We start from the raw sequence: 19,436 nt of genomic DNA, 5'->3' as shown, positions 1-19,436 counted from the left end.
CAGCATGGAATTAATGCTACAAATGAGCAGAGAGTTGTACAAAAACTAGTCTAGGCTTTCTGTTTGTTTTAAATAGTTACAAAAAATGCAGTTAAAAACCCTGGAAGTTGTACTTCTCTGCAATAACTAAGGCACTTTAAAAATCCACTGACTCCAATAAAACCTCTGAATTTGTAAAAGGAATATAAAGTAACAAAACTCATTAAAAACTGTACATGTATCACAATATATCTGATTTTGCATCTCCACACAGACTAGAGTTCTGCTTATGCACACAGTCTGTTCTTACTCTATCCCTATGCCAATTTTTAAATAAGTTTCCTAGGCCTACCAAATAGGCCTATGTTTGAAATTTGTTGAAATTTTAATTAGCTGAAAGACAAACTGATAAGGAAACTACTTACGTACCTAACAATCTTTATCCAGAGAGCTGTATCAGTGACGAGTTAGAAGAGGTATGTCCCAGGAATTGTTACAGATGCGTATTTCCTGGTATAGCATTAAAATGAATCATTTTGACTTAAAACCATACTTTCAGAAGTCTGCACAAATTCTAAGGACCCCTTCAAGTCTGCAATTCCATATTCCTTCACGACTATAACAGAGCATGTAAGAATTGTTACATTCACACCGGTGTGTTTTTACCACATGTAAAATGCAAAAGCTGCTTAAGAACACAACATAATTTTTCTTCATACTCTTGTCTGTTCTGTTAAGGCCTTATGTGCAACAATTTGGAAATAAAAGCAGAAAAAAAACCATTGCTTCATTATACACAACTAGCTCCTCTGCTTTAAACAAGACTTTTCAATAATTTACATACAGAAACAAATGTAACTCAACTCTAAGCATAAATAATGAATCATTAAAAGGAAATAAAACCTTTTTGGCTAGCCACTTACAAAGATTGCAGGGCAACAAAAGTAGGATTCTATTTTTACACTTTAAACTGTTTATATACAGTTCATAATTTGTAGGAATCAATAAAAAAAGTGTCCAAAAGTTATAATGTATGTTCAAAGTGCACACAGTAAACTATTTCTTAGACCAATGGGTAAATTGTCATTGCTCCACCGTATTTTAGATTCAAATTATATGACACTGTCCAGGAGCTATTTGCTCACTTCCACATGCTTGTATTTTCTCACATTCTTAGGTATGGCTGGAAAAGTGACATGAACATAAAAATACTAAGAGCAAATACCTCCTACTTGAAAAATGTACTTTTCAACTCATTCTTTACTCTCACATTTCAACCTTAGATTTGTAACTTAATATCCAAGTGTTTTTAGGTTTAGTTTAAAATTCTTAACATGAAGATTTAGAATGAAACACTAATAAATTTAGAATTTGTTACACATTCTACATTTTTAGTTTCAGTAACTTAGACTAGCACATTGAATCAAAAGGGGCTGACATTTATACGGTTGCTCTGAGCACAAGTTTCCAAGCTCTGCCCTGTATTGGAGGGGAGATGACCAAACTCATTTTACAGTTCCCATCTTTCACCACCTTGCTACAAGCTAGACGCCAGCTTCTCTTTTAGATTTTGTTATCGCCAAACACTGATCTATTACAGGATGTTTCTGGTTTTAGCACCTTTTAGCAGTACAAAGGTCTTTTCTTTCTCTCCACACCAAGACAATCCAAAGAATATCCCAAACTACCTTCTCCAAAGGAGCTTCAATGTTTGCATCTGTAATGCTCTAGAATTACAGTCTTAAGTGCTATACAAGCAAGTTTTTGGTTTCCCCCTCTTCTCTCAAAAAATTAAAATAAGGAAACCAAAAAATCCTCACCAGAAGAACATGCATCTTCAGGAAGACCAAGCCTGCAGTATTATTTTTTTTTTTTAATGAAACTGACATTTGTGTTGATGTTACTGATCAACTAAAGCCTCAGCTACTATTAGGCATACCTGAAATCTAATGAACTGCCAAAGAGTAGCTGGTAAGCGTTAAGGGGCAGGGAAGAAGAAAGTTTCTCACCTCTTAGAGGGGACACAAAAATGAACACAACTATTACGGCACTGCAATGAAAAGACTAAATTAGATCAACCCTATTGCTCCAGCTCCTAGTTGATACCCATTCCAAAATGGATTTACAAATTCTGCTGGCAAAACAGCTTTACTGCAGGTACACAAACACTTGGGAAGTTGAGTTGAAAGCATTTAGCAGTATTACAGAACACTTACTGGCAAACTGTATTTTAACTGGCTACATTATACTCTTAAAGAGCTGCTGCACAGGTTAGCTTTAGGAACAGGCTCAAGCATTGAAAAGCGTATGCAAACAAGCAGACACACATGCAAGGTAATAGACATGGTTAAATTTCACAATGCTCAAATACAAGAAGAGTAGAAGGAAGATAATCAGTGTGGAGCTCTATGCCAAACTATTCTATCATCTTCATATTTAGTCTGACAGTTCAGCAGCTATTTTGACACTACATCAAACGCCATGGTCAATCTTCGGTAATAACAATCGAATGTCACTTGCCCACAGAATCTAAACCAAAATCCTAGGTCACAGCTGCAAGACATGAAGAATTGCTACCAGTTGACTCCAGATGTTCTGCTATTTCTTGCATGGCCAGGAATACCTAGCCAGCAACATACCCTAAGCAAAACGGTGCTGGAAGAATAAGACCCCTTCCTCCCACACACACACGTAATGACCAAGCTGTTTCAGCTTCGCTAAGGAGAAGCCCATGTTCCCGTCCTTTCACCAGTAATGTCCTGCACCCCCTTCTGCTGCATGAATTCAGAGACTCTCCATACCTTGCATGTCAATTCAACTCACTAATCCCACAGAAAACCATCCACATTTTTTCACTTCCCAGCTTAATGAGCTGCAGCAGCTCACAGAGGATCAAATAAATACCAGAAGCAGGGAAGAGACATTCCCTTTGTTTCCTGACAATAGCAAATTCTTCAATCGGTTCCCCAAGCTATCTCACAGAAGTACTACCTGATGAAGCAAACTACCTAAAACTGTTCTGGTAGTGACTCACTTCCAGTCAAGACTAAACACACCAGCTTTATCAGGTCAGTCACTATACCTGTAGTCCAAATGTTCCTATATGATGTTTTCAAGCCAAAGGTGAGAAAGATTTCCAGCCTTTGACACAGCTCACAAAGTCTGTGAACTGTAAGGTCATATACATGGCAGAGTTTTTAGAAGACTGTGTCCCAGGAGATGGTGATGCTTACTACTCTAATCAGCCTGGTTATACCTGAGTTAATGTTTTTCCCTTCTGGTCCCAGACAGAACACCTGTAGAGCACTCAATTGTGTAATACAGTACTACAAAGTACTACCATACTACTTTTGTAGTCACTCAGTGTATCAGGTTTCTGCTGCAGTTAGCAATTCACAATATACTCTATGTCACTGCTTCAGTGATAAATTACAGAAATACTACAAAATGCAAGAATCCATTTTTGATCTGCTAAGACAGTTGATATTAATATTTAAGAGCCTGATCCCTTTCAGTTTTGCTTCACGGCTTTTTACAATGTGAGGAAGAAATTTCCCCATCTACCATTCTGCTGCCTACAGAAATTGAGGAATAGGAAGGAACTTGCAAAATACCCAAAGCTTACAACAACAACAAGCTAGAATCATAGAATCATTTAGGTTGGAAAAGACCCTGAAGATCATCTAGTCCAACCGTAAACCTAACGCTGCCAAGTCCACCACTAAATTATGCCCCTAAGCACCACATCTACATGTCTTTTAAATACCTCAAAGGATGGGGACTCAGCCACTTCCCTGGGCAGCCTGTTCCAATGCTTGACAACTCCTTCAGTGAAGAATTTTTTCCTAATATCCAATCTACACCTCCCCTGGTGCAACATGAGGTTGTTTCCTCCCACCCTATCACTTTTTACCTGGGAAAAAAGAAGAGCCAAACACCCATCTCACTGCAGCCTCCTTTTAGGTAGTTGTAGAGAGCAAGAAGGTCTCCCCTCAGTCTCCTTTTCTCCATCCTAAATAACCTCAGCTCCCTTAGCCACTCAAAGCAGAAATCCTTTGTGCTCTGGAATCTCCACTGCTTCTCATCTTACAGCTACCAGATGCCCGAGCATCTTTGGTAGTTCATGGTTTGCTTGTGTTTTTTAAAACATTCTGGCATCCAGCATACAAACAGCTTCATTATTGCCCAACAGCAAGACAGTCAAGACCCTACATTAATGGATGCATTAGGCAACTAAAGCAATACAGGCAGGACTGAGCTTTGAGGGGTCTGAGACCTGGTCAGGTCCAAGCTTTCCCTGCTACAGAAAGCAGAGGAGCCAGCATCAACAACTCTACTGTTCTTGGAGCACAAGAAAGATGCGTAAAGTACACCCTTCTCCCATTGCATCTTCCTCAGCACATCAAACCAGATCTGTGGCAGAGGCGGCAGCCGCAAGCCTGGGTTTCCATGGCTCCAGCAGAGGCAGAAGTGCTGCAGATGTTTTGTTGCTCTCAATATCTCTGGTGTCTTTTCTCCTTTACTTCTAGGCAATTGCTTAGTTTGCCTATCCCTAGAGCTGGCCTTCAGGAAATTTTAGATCAACAGAACTGTCCTAGGTGAGGGGAGCCAACAAGGCAGCTTTTATTATACTACATGATCAAGAGACTCTTTCAATTACCCGAGAGCACGTTAAATAAAAGTTCCCAATATAACAATGGAAATTGAACATGATACCTTCTTAATAAAGGAGTACCTTGAAAAAGGATGGAGAAAAACTGAGAAGAGCTTCATCCTATAGGCTACAGGTACTATTTTCAGGTAAGAAAGCAGGAAAGGAATTTTCAAGAAACCCAGCCTGAGTGTTTGGCTCTCAAGTTCTGGAACAATAAAATCATCTATGACCATCAAAACTAGTTTTCTACTAATTAGAGTCATAAGTTCACCCACAGAACATCCATCCACCTCTCACACTGCTACCCCTGTGCCAGGTCAGAAGCAATATGCTCTGCAGGTGGTTTGCACAGCTGACTGGTTTCTGCAAACACAGAGGCAAATCAGCAGAGTTCGTCTTTTGCAGGCTCTCCTTATGCTCAGCCTTCATTCAAAAACCTGTGAGATTTTTATATTTGAGTCCTCTTAGTCTCAGAGAAGTTTGACTGAACCTGGCTAACAGGCTACAGTATTAGAGAGATCAGGCAGTAACTGCCTAAGCTTCACTTCCTTAGAAAGCAGTAATAAAAAGGCTGAGAAGCACAGCACAGCCCCAGGATAAGAAGCTTAAAGCAATGCCTACCACCCAGCCTAACAAACTTAGTCTTTCCCCAGCTGAACAACAAACAAGACCAATAAGGGATAAAAAAGGATAGGCTTTATATCATAAACATCTCAGCAGTTCCCAGCAACTGATGAGAGGAATAAAAGTTTTTGCATCCATGTGAATGAAACGTGACCAAAACCCTTAAACTCCTTTTTTATTCTTAAACAATCAAGACAAAATAGCCTAATGAATAATGGAACAGCCAGGAGAGCAAAAGCATAAAACTATCATTTTCTTAGAGGCCAGCTGTGATTAAAGCTACCTCCTTTGGTTGTTGTTGTCCATGTAAAACATTCTCCTTTTAGTCATAGCCTATTCAGAAGAGAGTCCCATTCACTTTGTCACACTACTATCAATATACTGAGTCTGTAAGAAATTCTGGGACACAAACTAAGCAGAAGAGAACAAGTAATGAAAAAGACCTTCTGTGAAATGAATTGGGTGAGAAGAGACTTTCAGGTCAAGTGTGAATGCCTCTGTAGAACACTCCTTAGCAAAACAAGCTATGACTCCAACAGTTTGTAGCGCACACTAAACAACAGATTCAGCTGTTCAGCTTCCAAAAAGACCACACACAACCCCCAAAAAGAATTACAGCATGAGTTTAAGGAGAATTTACTTCAGGAAAAATCCTATTAGACTTAAAAGACTCCCTGTACAAATATATGTACCAACATGAAATACTACACGGTCTACGAAGAAGAGCAGAGAAATTGCTAATACTACTTTGGGTAGTTTAAATCGATGAAGATTATATGTATGGCTCTAAGGTCTTAGAAGTAGTATCTATTTAGTCAGCTTTTTAGAGGAGAAAAAAAACCCACACAAACAAAAAAAGATGGGCTGCAGTCAGAAGTTGGAGCAATATAGCAATCCAACACCTATCCAGAGCTAAACGAGCATACAGTTCCTTCCATTTGCACACCTGAAATTTAGTTTTGGTTTGCTACGCAACAGACATCGTAACCAAAATGGTAACACAGGTGCACAGCACTTTACAGACTTACGGTGAAATACCCATTACTAATGTTTTTCAGAAACACAAAACTCTCTACAAGCTATACATCATGAGGCCTGGGAGTGAAACCTTCTCAAACAGGCATTTTCAACTCATTGACCTTGAGGACTTTCATGAACTACTTGGAACTGGTTCACTAATAAAAACAAGGCTGCAGCTGTATAGATTTAACTTGCTACTTTTCTATGTAGACAGTTATTAAAAAAAATGGGAGCAAAAAAAAAAAAAAATTCTGCGCATTCATCTTCAAAGTTTGCTACAGTCCGCTTTACTCTGAAGATTACATTTACTTAAGTTGTCATTGTAGTTATTCATATGACCAAAAGCCAAAAACTGGTCGTAATGTCACAACTTCGTAAAATGAATCATTCTTAGTGAACAGCGAATGACGAATCTACAGAGAAGCTTCTCATTTTGATAATATGAACGCTTCTTCCTATTTATATCAAGTTAATTATGTCTCTAACTCAGGGAAATAGAATACTGTTTGAAGTTAGCCACAGATTTGGATCCAGGTGCTCTTACCTACTTTCTCCAGTCAACTTTAATTCAAATCAATTACAAGTAACTGCTCATTCACTTAAGTTACAAGATTGCTTAAAGAAAAAAAAATAATAAAAAAGACTAATAAAGACAGAAAGGTGAAGAGTGCCCTCACAATTTTGGGGAGAAAGCTTTGTTGTATTCACTTAGCTCCTTCTCTCTAAAATATTGTCAGTATATTTCCTTGACCTGTTAGAAGCACTCTGTACTTTTTTTTTTTTTTTTAATCCAGACAGGGCAAAAAGGAAACCCAAAATCAAAAACAAATACACAGCTCTTTTGGTATGTCAGCAAGAACTGACCAAGATATAGACACAGGGAACAGAGGAATATAAATTAAGCATTGTGAAGTGCCCCCATCAATATGTTCTCTGATCTTTACACAAAGAGAAGGTTTAAAAGATCTGTTGGAACTAGGGCAGCTCATTTCCCACTTGACTCTCACTTTTGACCAAAACTTCACAAAACTGATTTCTCCTCCATAGATGCACAGTATATCCCCTGTAGTTTCATGCTGATTTATGAAACAGAAAAGGTCTGCATACAAAGAGAAACATCCACAAGATGCAACTGTAGACTAGGTATACGTCTATATAGTGCAAAAAGCTGCAAGTGCTACTTAGCAATAAATTCAAATATTAACTACAGATCGAGAGATATTAACTATGTACACAAGTAACAATATTCAGGAAAGTGAACTTCTCTGCAACTCTCCAGTCTCTGTCAAGGACATTTAAAGGAACAAGAAGATTAGCAGCTTTTGAAGACCTACTTACTTACTGAACCACAGAACTGTGTTTACAAAGAGGGGGGGGGAAAAGGTGTGGGCTTCAGTGCTTTCTCAGTTCTTTGTTCCTACGTATACTGACTCCCTTCAACTTTCCATCATCTCCCCAAGTGAAGATTTTATAAAACCTCTGGACAATAAGCACAACCTTTCTGGGTGAGGAAGGATGAGCCTAAAGACAGTTTTTATAAGCATGTGTGCCAACTACCATACATGCTTACAATCATTACACCTACTGCTCACAGCACATCCTAAAGACCTATGAGAAGTGTCAGTTATGAATTAAGCTCTCTGCAATTTCATCAGGAAAACTTGTTAGATTAACTATGAAAAACAAGTGTTTGGGAAAATGATGCTTTACTACAGCATAAGTATCGCTGCTGTTGTCAACAATAAGCCTTGAATCCAGGAGTGAGAAACTTTGCCAACTACCAGATACCTAAATTTATCTGCTAAATACACCATTCAGAAAGGAACAAGCTGAGAAGATACCTGGTACCTACATGTAGAACTATGAAGTATAATTCATCTTTAAAAGAAGTTCAGAAACACTGTGGCTTTATCTCAGCTCTGGAATACTCACTGCTGCTTGCCCTTCTTGGTTTACTGTTCTGTTCAGTATGTGCTGCTTTGAGGGATAAAGAACACTGCCATCAAGGTAATCATCACGGCTTTAATTCAACTGTCCACAGAACATTCCTGCTCACTGAACCACCTGTACCCAACAGCAATCCACTGGGGCTACCCAAAAGTGACCCAATAACCAAGTAACAGAGTGTTGCACTTAGAAGCTGCTATGTAAGACCACGAACCAGAAGAACAGTGCCTATATAGGATTGTATTATGAATCATACACAAGGGTACGAAGCAGTGACAGGTGACTTTCAAGAAGCCACTTAATGCTCTGACCATAACAGTAGCACAGTGGAGACAAGTGACCATAGTCATGCAGTTTTCCTTGCCACGGCACTCTGCTCCACATACCTCTCATTTACTTGAGGCATCCCACTTCACATGCTGAGAGAAACAAAGAGGTAGAACAAAAAGACAGCAAAACCAATTATTTTTAAGTTAAAAGTTGTCAGCATTGATTTGACAGGCTTAATAATTTGGCACAAATACAACTTAAGATCCCAGGGCCAAATATTACACCTAATACTTACCTGAGAAAAAAAGCTTTAATCGTTGATGTAAACTTTCCCATGATCTTAGAACAATTATTACTGACAATCTCGAGGGCGCATCCATTCCTCCTGTCATAGAGCTGTGGTAAGATGCTGCTGTTAATAGCTCCTTGCTTTTTCCCCTACCTCACCTCATCAGTTTCTCCTCTGGTTCAGTGAAACAAAGACAATTAAGACTGATGATTTCAAAGAACTGTAAAGCAGGGGCTAGTCTAATAACTGAAGAGCTGGGAACAAGCAGCTGGAAACAGCAGCCTCCTAACCAGTATCTGCCCAGTCAGACAAACCATTCGGTCATGACAACTGCAACAATGAAGCTTTCACACTGAAGGCAGTGGCACTTCCCCATCACCTTCTCTCATTTTTTAAATAACAGCAAGAAACATCCACCTTTTAAAAGAATCTCCATATAATTACGACTATTAGAAGAAACAATGGGAGCTACCAAATTCTGACCAGTTTGTAAAGAGCATTACAAGCGCAAAACATCCTATGTAAGATGCTTCAGGCTGCTGAACTACCCATGTTTAGCACTTCCAGTACATTTTCTTGTACACTGTGGGAGCCAGTACAAATTCTGACAAAACACGAGTTGCTCTCTCTTAGCAGGTACGTATGCTAGAACACGGCTACTCAGTACAACTAAACTTTGGGGAGCAACATCACTTATGGCTCTGTGCTCATTCAAAAATATAAGCAACCATCTGCTGAGAAGCTTCTCAAAGAGGTACAGTCGTTACCAACATTCAATCAGAGGATAATTTTTATACAATTTGAGTCCTCATTATTGAGAGCCAAGGTATTTCTCTAAGAACTAGAGAGAAATCCACTTACCATAGCAACTATCAGTTTTGAACGAATCTGAACAGCTAAAGAAAGTGAGAAGTCTAAGCTTTTAAGTATCATAAATAGTTCAGAACACAGGAACTAACTACTCAAAAAATTATGGAAGTTTTATTACCACTTTTCTAAGCAATGGAGACTACAAATTCTAGTATTACCGTATCTACAGACAAATCTATCCAGGAAGAAAAGTCTAGGGTAGTTTTTAAAACAAACAAATCAGTAAAAGTGGCCTTTTATTAGTGGATCTCACTTTGGCTGCTCAGATGACACCAGCTGTAACTAAGGCACTTTTTGAACATAGAGGCAGAGCTGAAGGTAAAGCCTCTACAGCCAATATTGCTCACCAGGCCAAATGCACAAGAGGCACAGCCAGCTGAGCCAGTCACGGGCTACAAAACTGTCTCTCTGGCAAATCCTTTTTTTCACTGAGGTGTCAGTAGTATAGCTTTTACCAGGATAGAAGCAATTACATTTTTCCATGTATTACCCAAGCCTTCACTGAAAACAGCAAACGTCAGTGTATACTGACAACAACTACTACTGCACAGCAAGGTCAGTCTTCTCTACCAGGAAAATTCTCCAGCATTTCATTAAGCTATCACTCTGGGGCAAAAAGCAACAAGTACCAACGTTACTGGTCAAAGTGTTCAACTAATGAGACAAAGGAAAAGTAATATGCTACAGTCCACATAACATGGGGGGGGGGGGGGGGGGGGGGGGGGCGTTCCTGGGAGGGAAGAACACTAATAGTGGGACTAGCGAGACATCTGTCAACCCATCCTTGAAACAAAGTGGAGGCATCAAACTTACCCTGCAACTGCCACTACCCTTATCCGCAGGCAGGAATCCTCCCTTTCCTGAGGGTTAGCAGAAGGAGCCTACTTCTCAGTTTGGGATCCTGCCTTTACATCAGACATCTCCTATATAAATTCTTCAGTGAATAGATTTAATCTCACTCTGTTTTCTCAAAACACTAAGAGACCTGCTGTGCTATTGGATTGACTGTCACAACAATAACTATAACCCCGGGGTTTTGGAGAATCAGAACTATTAGAAGTTTGAAAATTAAACTCCCCTCTTCAAACGTAATTAAAGTAATATAGAGTACGCTATAAACTATTACAGTAAAGATACATCTCCTATGTAGTATGTTAAAGAGTGAGTGATGCTGGATGTTGAACAATTTTTGATTTTGTGCTAGAAACCCAACAGAAGCCAAATTAATCCCAGCTCAAAGCCCAGTCCTTGAAACCCTGCACGCCACGCTTTGGAATCAGTAAGTAAACTGTGCCTACGCTATCAACAAGCAGGAAAAGCTTTACGAGCCTTTGCAACTCCCATGTTGACTCTCAAAATCACCCGAAAGTAGCTTCCAATACCAACAGATTTCACCTTATTCCGCCAGCAGTTTCAGCAGAACCACGGCGCTCCCCCGGAGCAGGAAGCAATCCCAGTGGGAACTCCACGTAGCCCCCGCAGGAGCGCCGCGCAGCACACCACCCTCCGCAGCGGCATTTGCTCGGTGGCGAAGGAGCCCGTCGGGGCAGGCACGGCCCCCGCCCGGCCAGCAGGACGGCGCCGCTGACCCCGCCGCGGTCCCCCGGCCAGCCCGGCACCTCCCGCCGCCACCCGGCCCGCCAGCCCCCAGACCCGCCCCGAGGCCGGGCGCTGCCGGGGCGCCGGTACCGGCCCCGCCGCCCGCTCCTTTACCTGGTGAAGAACTCGGCAAAGCTGCTGCCGGCGCCGGCGATGCCCGCCCGCCGGGCCCTCTCCGCCGGCTCCTGTGGCAGCGCCGGGGCCTCGGCCGCCGTCCCTCCGTGGGGCAGGTGCTCCGGGGCGCTGCGGCGGCGGCTCACCTCGTAGGTGTTGCGGGTGTTGAGGTTCACGTCCGTAAAGGCGAGGGGCGCCGCCGGCAGGGCAGCGGGCTCCGCCCGGCCCCGGGAGGTCCGCACGCCGGGGGCGGCCTGCGCCCGGCTGCCGGCGTCGTCCCCCGGGCCGAGGGGCAGCGGCGAGGGGCTGCCGGCCGCCGCCCCCCCGCGCCGCTCCGCCTCGCCCCGCAGCCGGCAGCTCCTCAGCGGCTCGTCCAAGGCGGTTCCCCCGGGGCCGCCGCCGCCCCCCGGGCCGGGCGGGCAGGGGAGGCAGCCCCCGTTCTGCAGTTTCGCTTCCTCCGGCCCCGGCTCATCCCGGCCCGGCTCGGCCCGTCCTGCCCGAGGGGGCGGCGACGACGGCGGCGGCTCCTCCGGCGGCGGCAGCAGCAGGAAGCCGACGTCCCCGTTGGTCATCCTCCCGCGGGGGCCCACGGCGTAGGCGGCCCCGTTGGCGGGCTTCTCCGGGCAGCGCTTCCCGCCCGCCGCCGCGACGGGGCCGAGCGCCGCCAGGTACCGCTGCAGCAGCCGCTCCTGCCCCGGCCCGCCGCTCCGCCGGCTCAAGCCCCGGTTCCCATCCCGCTCCCCGTCCTCCTCCTCCTCCGCCGCCTCCTCCGCCGCCTCCTGCCGGCCCGCGGGAAGCACAGCTGCGCCGCCCGGAGCTCCGGCATCGTCCGGCCCCACCATTTGCCGCCGCGGAGCCCCGGGGATGCCAGCGGCACAGCGGGGCGGGGGCGCGGCCCCCCCGGCGCGGCGGGGGCCGAGGGGGGCGGGGCGCGCGCGTTCCTCCGCACCGGCGGCGCCGCGAGCGCTGGCAGCCGGCGCCGCTCACCGCGTCGGACAGCGGCCTCGGCGGGGGGGCAGCGGGCCCGGCTCACGCAGGCGCACGGCGCCGGCGGAGGCCCTTCCCCCCGGAAAGTCACCATAGAGAGGCAGGGCCGGGACAGCGTGCCCGCCCCCCCCACCCCCCCCACCCCCGGCAAACCACATCCGGGACCATAGAGATGCCAACTAGACAGGATCTGCCCTGCCAGAGCGGTGCCTCGGAGGCCGCTTCCCCCACCCCCCCGTTACCGTATTCCGGGTAAAGGCTGGCCCCACGCAGCGCATACCGCATTCTGCCGGCGTGCGGCGGCGCGTCCCGGGCTCGCAGCAGGCGGCGGGGGAGCCGCGGAGCCCCGGCACCGGCTTCCCCGCGGGGCGGAGCCACCCGCGCACCGACCGCGGGGCAAGGCGCGGTGTCGGTGTCCCCCGGGAGGGGAGCGGGGGCGCCGGGGCGGGCAGGGGCCGCGGCCGCGCCTCGGCCGGGGGGAGGCGGCCGCGACGGCGGGAGGGTGCAGCCGGGGCACCACAAGCGCTAGCGCCGGGGCCGGCGAGGGCAGGGGCACGGCCCGGTTGCCCCGCCAGCCCTGCGGGCAGCACCGGTGGCCGCAGGGGACGGGGCAGGCAGGGCAGCGGCCGCGTCTGCTTGTGGGTCTGTTTTGAGGAGATGGGACGCGCTTGAGCTTTTGCGGGGAACGAGGGAAGAGCAGGCGAACAGGATGGGCACTTTGAAATCGGGGGGGGGGGGGGGGGGGGGGCTCTCCAGAGCAGCGATGGGATCTCAGAACTCCTCCGGTCAGCACCGGGGAAGCAGAGGAAAAATGTCCCAGCACCTGCGCATCCTGGCACATTGCTCAGAGGAAAACCCCACGGTACTGCAGTCCCCTCTGCCCAGGGAGTGAGCAAGGCCGAAAGTCACAGGCAAAAGAAAAGGCAAAGGTGCTTCAAGTCCCTGGAGAACTAATAACACCCTAGGCTCCGTGGAAGGTCTAGTAGGCTACAGCTCATCCTAGGCAAGCACCAAAAGTAGCACCTCTACCCAACACATTACTTGTGTATTCCTATAGTAAATACTCACGGCTGGTAACAGGGGAGATGCCATTCTTTTGGAAATCCGTGGCTAGAGAAGCCCTCCATTTGGTAACCCCCACATTCAAAGGTCCCACAGCGTGGTGGAGATCTTGCTTTTAAAGGCAGGCAAGCGGGGCATGCCCAGAAAGAGGGACCTCACCCACCACATGGAAACGGGGGAGGAACAGCCATCATCTTTTTCTTAAAAAACATCATCATGTTTTTCTTAAAACCTGTGAGCTTTTTAGATGGAAAGTTTTAAACTGGCAGTTTTAACTGAAATAGAAAGTTGATGCATTTCATTGCATTGAGACTTCTTGTCAGGACTTTGCAATCTAACGCCTTCTGGGTTTTGCTTCAGTAAAGAAATAAGTAAGTGAAGCTTGTAATTTCCCTCCCCCCCCCCCCCCCCCCCTTCTTTCTGTCATCTTGTAACTACTTCGGGGTCAGGCGTGCAACACTGGGAGTTGTACATATCTGATCTCACCCCTTTTGACTTGAGTAGCTGGCAAATACTTGGGATCTCAGAGGCTGGAGAAGAAACAGATCGGATTTTCTTTTGGGTTTGCCTTGCCTATCTTTATAGCAGGCATGCAGCCTCATCCAGCTACAGCTGTGCCAGATAAAGGACCACTGGCCTCAGCTCTTAGTGAAAATGCCCAATAAAGGTTGTCAGGATTACCTACCTTTTGGATCTGCCAGCTGAACTGCTTATGGGACCACTTTGTAGGCTACTTTGGTCAAAACAAACCATTAGCAAAGATGAACTAATTAAGCTTTTTGGTTAACTAAAGCTTTTTAATTAAGCTTTTTTGCTGTATCTAGGATGGTAGGTTTTCTGTTCTCCACTGTGATCCAGGTCATCTCAGACACATGGGTTCTGATCACCGTGCCTGCTGAGTGAACAGGCATCCTAGGTGCTGTAGAGGCTCTCTCTGCCTTTACTGGTGAGGATCTTAGGTTTAAGGAAACACTAAGAAATCCATTGACTGTTTGTGCTCATTTTCAGCAGTATTCACTGTTTACCTGGGATGCTGTATAGCAGTGTCACTCTTTAATAGACTCCTGTGATTTCATTCATGCAGAAACCTTCAAACCAGTACCAGATGTTAAACAAGCTATGCGAAATGAAGACTGGCACTGAGGTTGTAATCCAAGCAGGACTGGCTTACAGTGAACTTACTTCAGTCAGTGCAGCTGGGATAGTTGGTGATTCCAAAGGGATTCCAAAGGATAGCAGGTTGTTTTGCTCAAAATAAAATCACTTGCTTTGCTGCATTTGCATTGATTTCTACTTCTAGGACTGTTACGGTTTTACCCTAGCCAGCAACAAAGCATCATGCAGCCACTCGCTTGCTTCCCCCCTGCCCTCCAGACACTGGTGGGGTGGGGAAGGGAATCGGAAGATTAAAAAGTGAGAAAACTCGTGGATTGAGATAGAGACCATTTAATTGGTAAAGCAAAAGCCATGCACATGAGCAAAGCAAAACAAGGAATTTACTCAACACTTCCCATCAGCAGCCAGGTGTTCAGCCATCTCCAGGAAAGCCAGGCTCCATCATGCATTACTGTTACTTGAGAGGACAAATGACATCACTTTGAATGTGCCCCCCCTTTCCTTCCTCCCCCTAGTTTATATGCTGAGCGTGGCACCATATGGCACAGAATATCCCTTTGGTCAGCTGGGGGCAGCTGTCCCAGCTGTGTCCCCTCCCGACTTCTCGTGCACCCCCAGCCCTTCACTGGAGGGGTGGGTGAGGAGCAGAAAGGGCCTTGGCTCGGTGTGAGCGCTGCTCAGCACTAACAAAAATATCCCTGTATTGTCCATACTGTTTTCAGCGCAAATCCAGAATGCAGCCTTATACTAGCTACTATGAAGAAAATTACCCCAGCCAAAACCAGCACAAGGACTTGCTCAACAGGCAGATTAATCTTGCACAAACTGCAACCCTGCCCTTGTTTGAGATTTACTGTGCCACAGTGACCCAGACTTGATGCCTGAGAGAGGCAGCCCTCTTGGTTGTTAAATGTACCAGCAACACAGAACTCGACCTGTCTGCATCCTTGGCTCTTTTTGACAGCTGACCTTTCAATACCATCCCTCATTAGGAATAGCCCCTGTCTATAACTGCACCCTTTTCAAAGGTCTGAACACTTAGGAAATGTCACACATCTCATATAATTAGCACAATTCTAGGTCATTAGTTTCAGCTCCCATTTTGATCTGTGTTGCCCCATCCAGTTGTATTTTTTAGTGATAAAGACCATTTATTACTCCCAAGTCTTAAAGCATAAGGAATATCCTGCAATAACATAAGCCAGGCAACTGTTTTCAAGGAGGCTGTGAACCAAGGCAGAGGGTCTAATCTTGCAAAGATTTATGACAAAGTATGCTACAAACACATGGTTGTGAACTCCGCATACTTCGGTGTGTGGTCCACGCGGAACTAGACTCACATGATGCTACTGGCAGAACGGAGAAAATTGCAAGGCATTCACTCAGGAACAAGAACCTGTTGCTGAAATGCAGAACGTAGTGATTTGATTTCCCCACCAAACTGACAGCTCCATGGGAGCTCAGGTCTGGTGTGAGATTTTAAAAACCTCACGTGTTTCAACACCTTAAGCAAAAGTATCTGGTAGTTAAATTCAAAGGTCTGTCAGGGCCTCTACCACAAAAGTGAAAAAGGGCTGTGGCTCCAATTCTCTTGACCATGATTTTAGCACAGTGAATTTAGATTGCAAAGCCTGCAGACTAGTATTACCATAAACACTCTTACTTTGCAGTAACACTGTGTGTTTACCCAGACTGCTCATCAAATGCTGGTAGAGTCTCTTCAAGAGCATGCCTTTGCTCTAAACCAGGAACCAGCTTTCTTCTCCAGGGCCGGACATCTGAGATTTTTTGGACTAGTCCTACCATTAATATATCCCAATGCAAATGCCAGACACCTGTGATTAAAGCTGAATAAAACTTGAGAAGACTGATCTAAGAAAAGTAAACACCCAAGTCTTTCCTTATCACTAGCACTTTACCATCAAGATGATGCAGCTTTGTATTTTGAATTTCTGCACACAAAACCTCATAAACCATCAGAATGGATACTGAAATTGCTAAACCTGAAATTGTTAAAAATAATTTTCTTTATATAACAGGTCTGGTGGTCAATGTCCTTATTGACTCCAAACTCATGACAACTGTTTTGCCCAGATCTACCTACCATAGTAGATATAGTAGCCTAAGCGCCAGGCAGTCTTCCTCTCACCTGTATTTATGTTTCTTCAAGGAAAAGAATAGCAGATGATTTGAGGAGGCAGGCGATCTGCTTCTGTGCCATTAATTTCCTACAGAGTGGTGAGATACACTTACTTTTCCTTATGGCTGCTGTGCAGGGACCTCAGGGAACCCCAAGAGGCCAAGAGATGGAGAGCCCAAGGCCCAGACTCATCCTCTGCATTTCTAAGTTTTTTACAGGTCCCTTCTACAGGCAACAGAGAGAGAACTTCTCTAAAGGGCAAGTTAGCTTGCTTGAAATCGGTCTCACGAGCCCATCTGTGCTGTCTGCAGGAGAGTACAGGCAACACACAAGCAAGGCATGTTCTCCTGGGAAAGGATGAGAGGGGCCGTTTTGGGGCTAACTGCTACGGATGCAAAAGGAGAAACCAGGCAAGTGCTCAGCTGAGAGATCCAGCCAGGTACAGTCGGTCAAAGCACTCTGCTGTTCAAAGAGGTTTCAGAGGCTCTCATCCATAGTTTCAAAATTTAGGTCACTGACATGGAGCCGCTTGTGCTCCCAGGGACACTCAGACATTTTCCTACCTAGAGAGGCAAGAGGGCCCCAGGCTGTGGTTTAGAGGCAGGATACTGGACTAAACAGACCCTTAGTCTGATGGGAATGACATTTCCCATGTTCTTATGTGAGTTCTCATCTCCAGTTCCCACCTGCAGCGCACGAATCAGAAGCTCTCTGCAGTTCTGGAAATTATGAATGAGGAAACTGTAAATTTATAATTTGTTCCCAAGTCCTGAGAATCAACACTGCTCTGTAAAAAAAAAAAAAAAAAAAAAAAAAAAAAACCAAACCAAACCAAAATCAAAAAACAAACTGTGCCAAAAATAAGTCAATGGAGTCAATGCCTATCACTAGGTTCTCCTTTTCAGAAGAACAACATAGCAAGCACTCAGATATTAGTTTACCTCTTGTGCCCACCAATGCTAGTAACTGAAATACATATTTAATAGTTACACATATAACCAATATATTATTGCTGGTGGTTTCCCAGTGCTGTTTCATTACTTCTGTAATTAAAATATGGAATGGCTTCCTCAAATCAATATATAGGAAGACCCTAGGGCTCCCAAAACCTCAGATGTTCTTCCATTTGCAATATAGTTTTGCTCTTTGGCAGTTCACTCCAGAGGCTCTCATTTCTTTGGAAATGCTACTTTGGCAAGAACATCTTTGCAACCTGCTAATAGCAGTTTGCACTTTTAATACAAAGCCTTCTGGACAAGATCTCATCGCAGAGTGTAACTAACAATTAATTAAGATGTTCAGAGACATGATGTTTGGCAGACTCCTGCACGCTACAAACTTCTTAGCACGCTCCCAGCCGTGCTGCAGTCCTAGAACTAAATTACACCGCTTGTGGATCAAACATGCTGTGTACCTGTATTAAGATAAATCAGCTTGTATTGATTCACTTCTGTATGCTTAGGCTTGCTGCGGTTCAAACAGTGCCGAAACCTCCCTGAGCACGGCAGTGGGTAAACTATACTTGCCATCACTCTGCTAGGGGCTAGAAGGCTTTCCAGGTTTTTGAGTCACTGGAAGGCTCTCCCTTGATGTAACCTCCATGTTGCCCACTGCCAGACTGGTCTATGCAGATGACATAGCTGTGTAGACTTCTGTTACCCTCTGGGTATCACCATCAAGATACTGAAAAGCTAAAGACCGCTACCATATCCCAATATTCCTGGTTTAAACATCACTAAACTCATAGGGACAGAGACTTACCTAGAAATCACCCTTATCTGAAACCAGGTTATGACAGAAGCATTTATTACCACATCCAAACCAGAAATGTAATTACACTGGTTCTTAATAGAACAGAAGAGAGAAATTAAGAAAAAATAATCTTCTATGATCCAAAAGGCTTTTATTTTCCTCTTTCTGTCCAGCAAATCAATTAGACACTTATCTGATCCACAGGCTCTGTCCATCTGCCTGCCAGAAACCTTAGGTTGTGTTCAGAGACTGTGAGTTTTTCTTTTTGTTCAAATCCACCCTTTGAGATCCACCAAAGGAACAGGTGCAAGCTGGCAGTGCAGAGACGGATGAAGAAGAAAAGGAACAGATGAGGGTAAACAGGCAACACAGGATCTCACATTCCTCAGCCTGAGATGCTCGCTCACTCAGGCAGTAACCCTGTGTTGTTAGCGGAGGCATATTTTTGGGATGAAATGAAAGAGGAGTCACTGTAATGAAGCAGAGATCTGAGCCCTTTTCTCCTTTCCCCGAGAATATTTTGGCCAGTTATTCTCTACCTAACCCTTTTGGGTTTGTTTGGGTTTTTTTTAAGACCAACAACAGTTCTTCCTTTGCTTATTTCATCCACTAATTAGATCCATTTTGAATCACTTCTATTCAGCCTCAACCCTTTCCTGTTTTCAGACAGGTATCAGCATGGTCCTTAGCCTACAGCAGTATGTATTTTTGTGGGAGCTCATTCAACTGCATGGACTCTACTTTGCACTTTTCCTACCAGCATTTATTGTCGAGTCCAATGGGAGTGTTTAATTTCCTGAAGTTAATATGCAGCTGATAAAGTTGTTAGTCCTCTCCCATGGTGATTACAAGTTCCTGTCTCAGTCTTGTGCTCTGTTTGCTCACTGTGTCACTAATACTAATAAAAATCACTTCTGTGGCTGATAAAGCAAAAGCAGAAAAGAAAAAAAAAAAGATTCTTAGGATTTTTCCTTTTAATTTTTGGCAAAGTCACATTGGATTTGTGTTCTTAA

The 19,436-nt window shown here is 44.9% G+C and overlaps 1 protein-coding gene across 3 annotated transcripts in view; it reads right to left on the bottom strand.

The window, feature by feature from the left end:
- TBC1D12 (TBC1 domain family member 12) overlaps positions 1-12,377 on the bottom strand; it is a 45,110-nt gene extending 32,733 nt beyond the window's left edge. The window contains exon 1 of one of the 3 annotated variants that reach the window (XM_080403552.1): positions 11,367-12,377. In XM_080403552.1, the coding sequence (XP_080259678.1) occupies positions 11,367-12,208 (842 nt within the window). In that variant the 5' untranslated portion in view covers positions 12,209-12,377. The remainder of the gene's footprint in view (positions 1-11,366) is intronic. The other 2 variants (XM_080403550.1, XM_080403551.1) reach the window with 2 other exon arrangements.
- Between the last annotated feature and the right edge of the window lie 7,059 nt (positions 12,378-19,436).

Source organism: Falco punctatus, assembly GCF_963210335.1.
Source record: "Falco punctatus genome assembly, chromosome: 9".
NCBI lineage: Eukaryota > Metazoa > Chordata > Aves > Falconiformes > Falconidae > Falco > Falco punctatus.
This window is presented reverse-complemented; position numbering and strand designations above follow the sequence as displayed.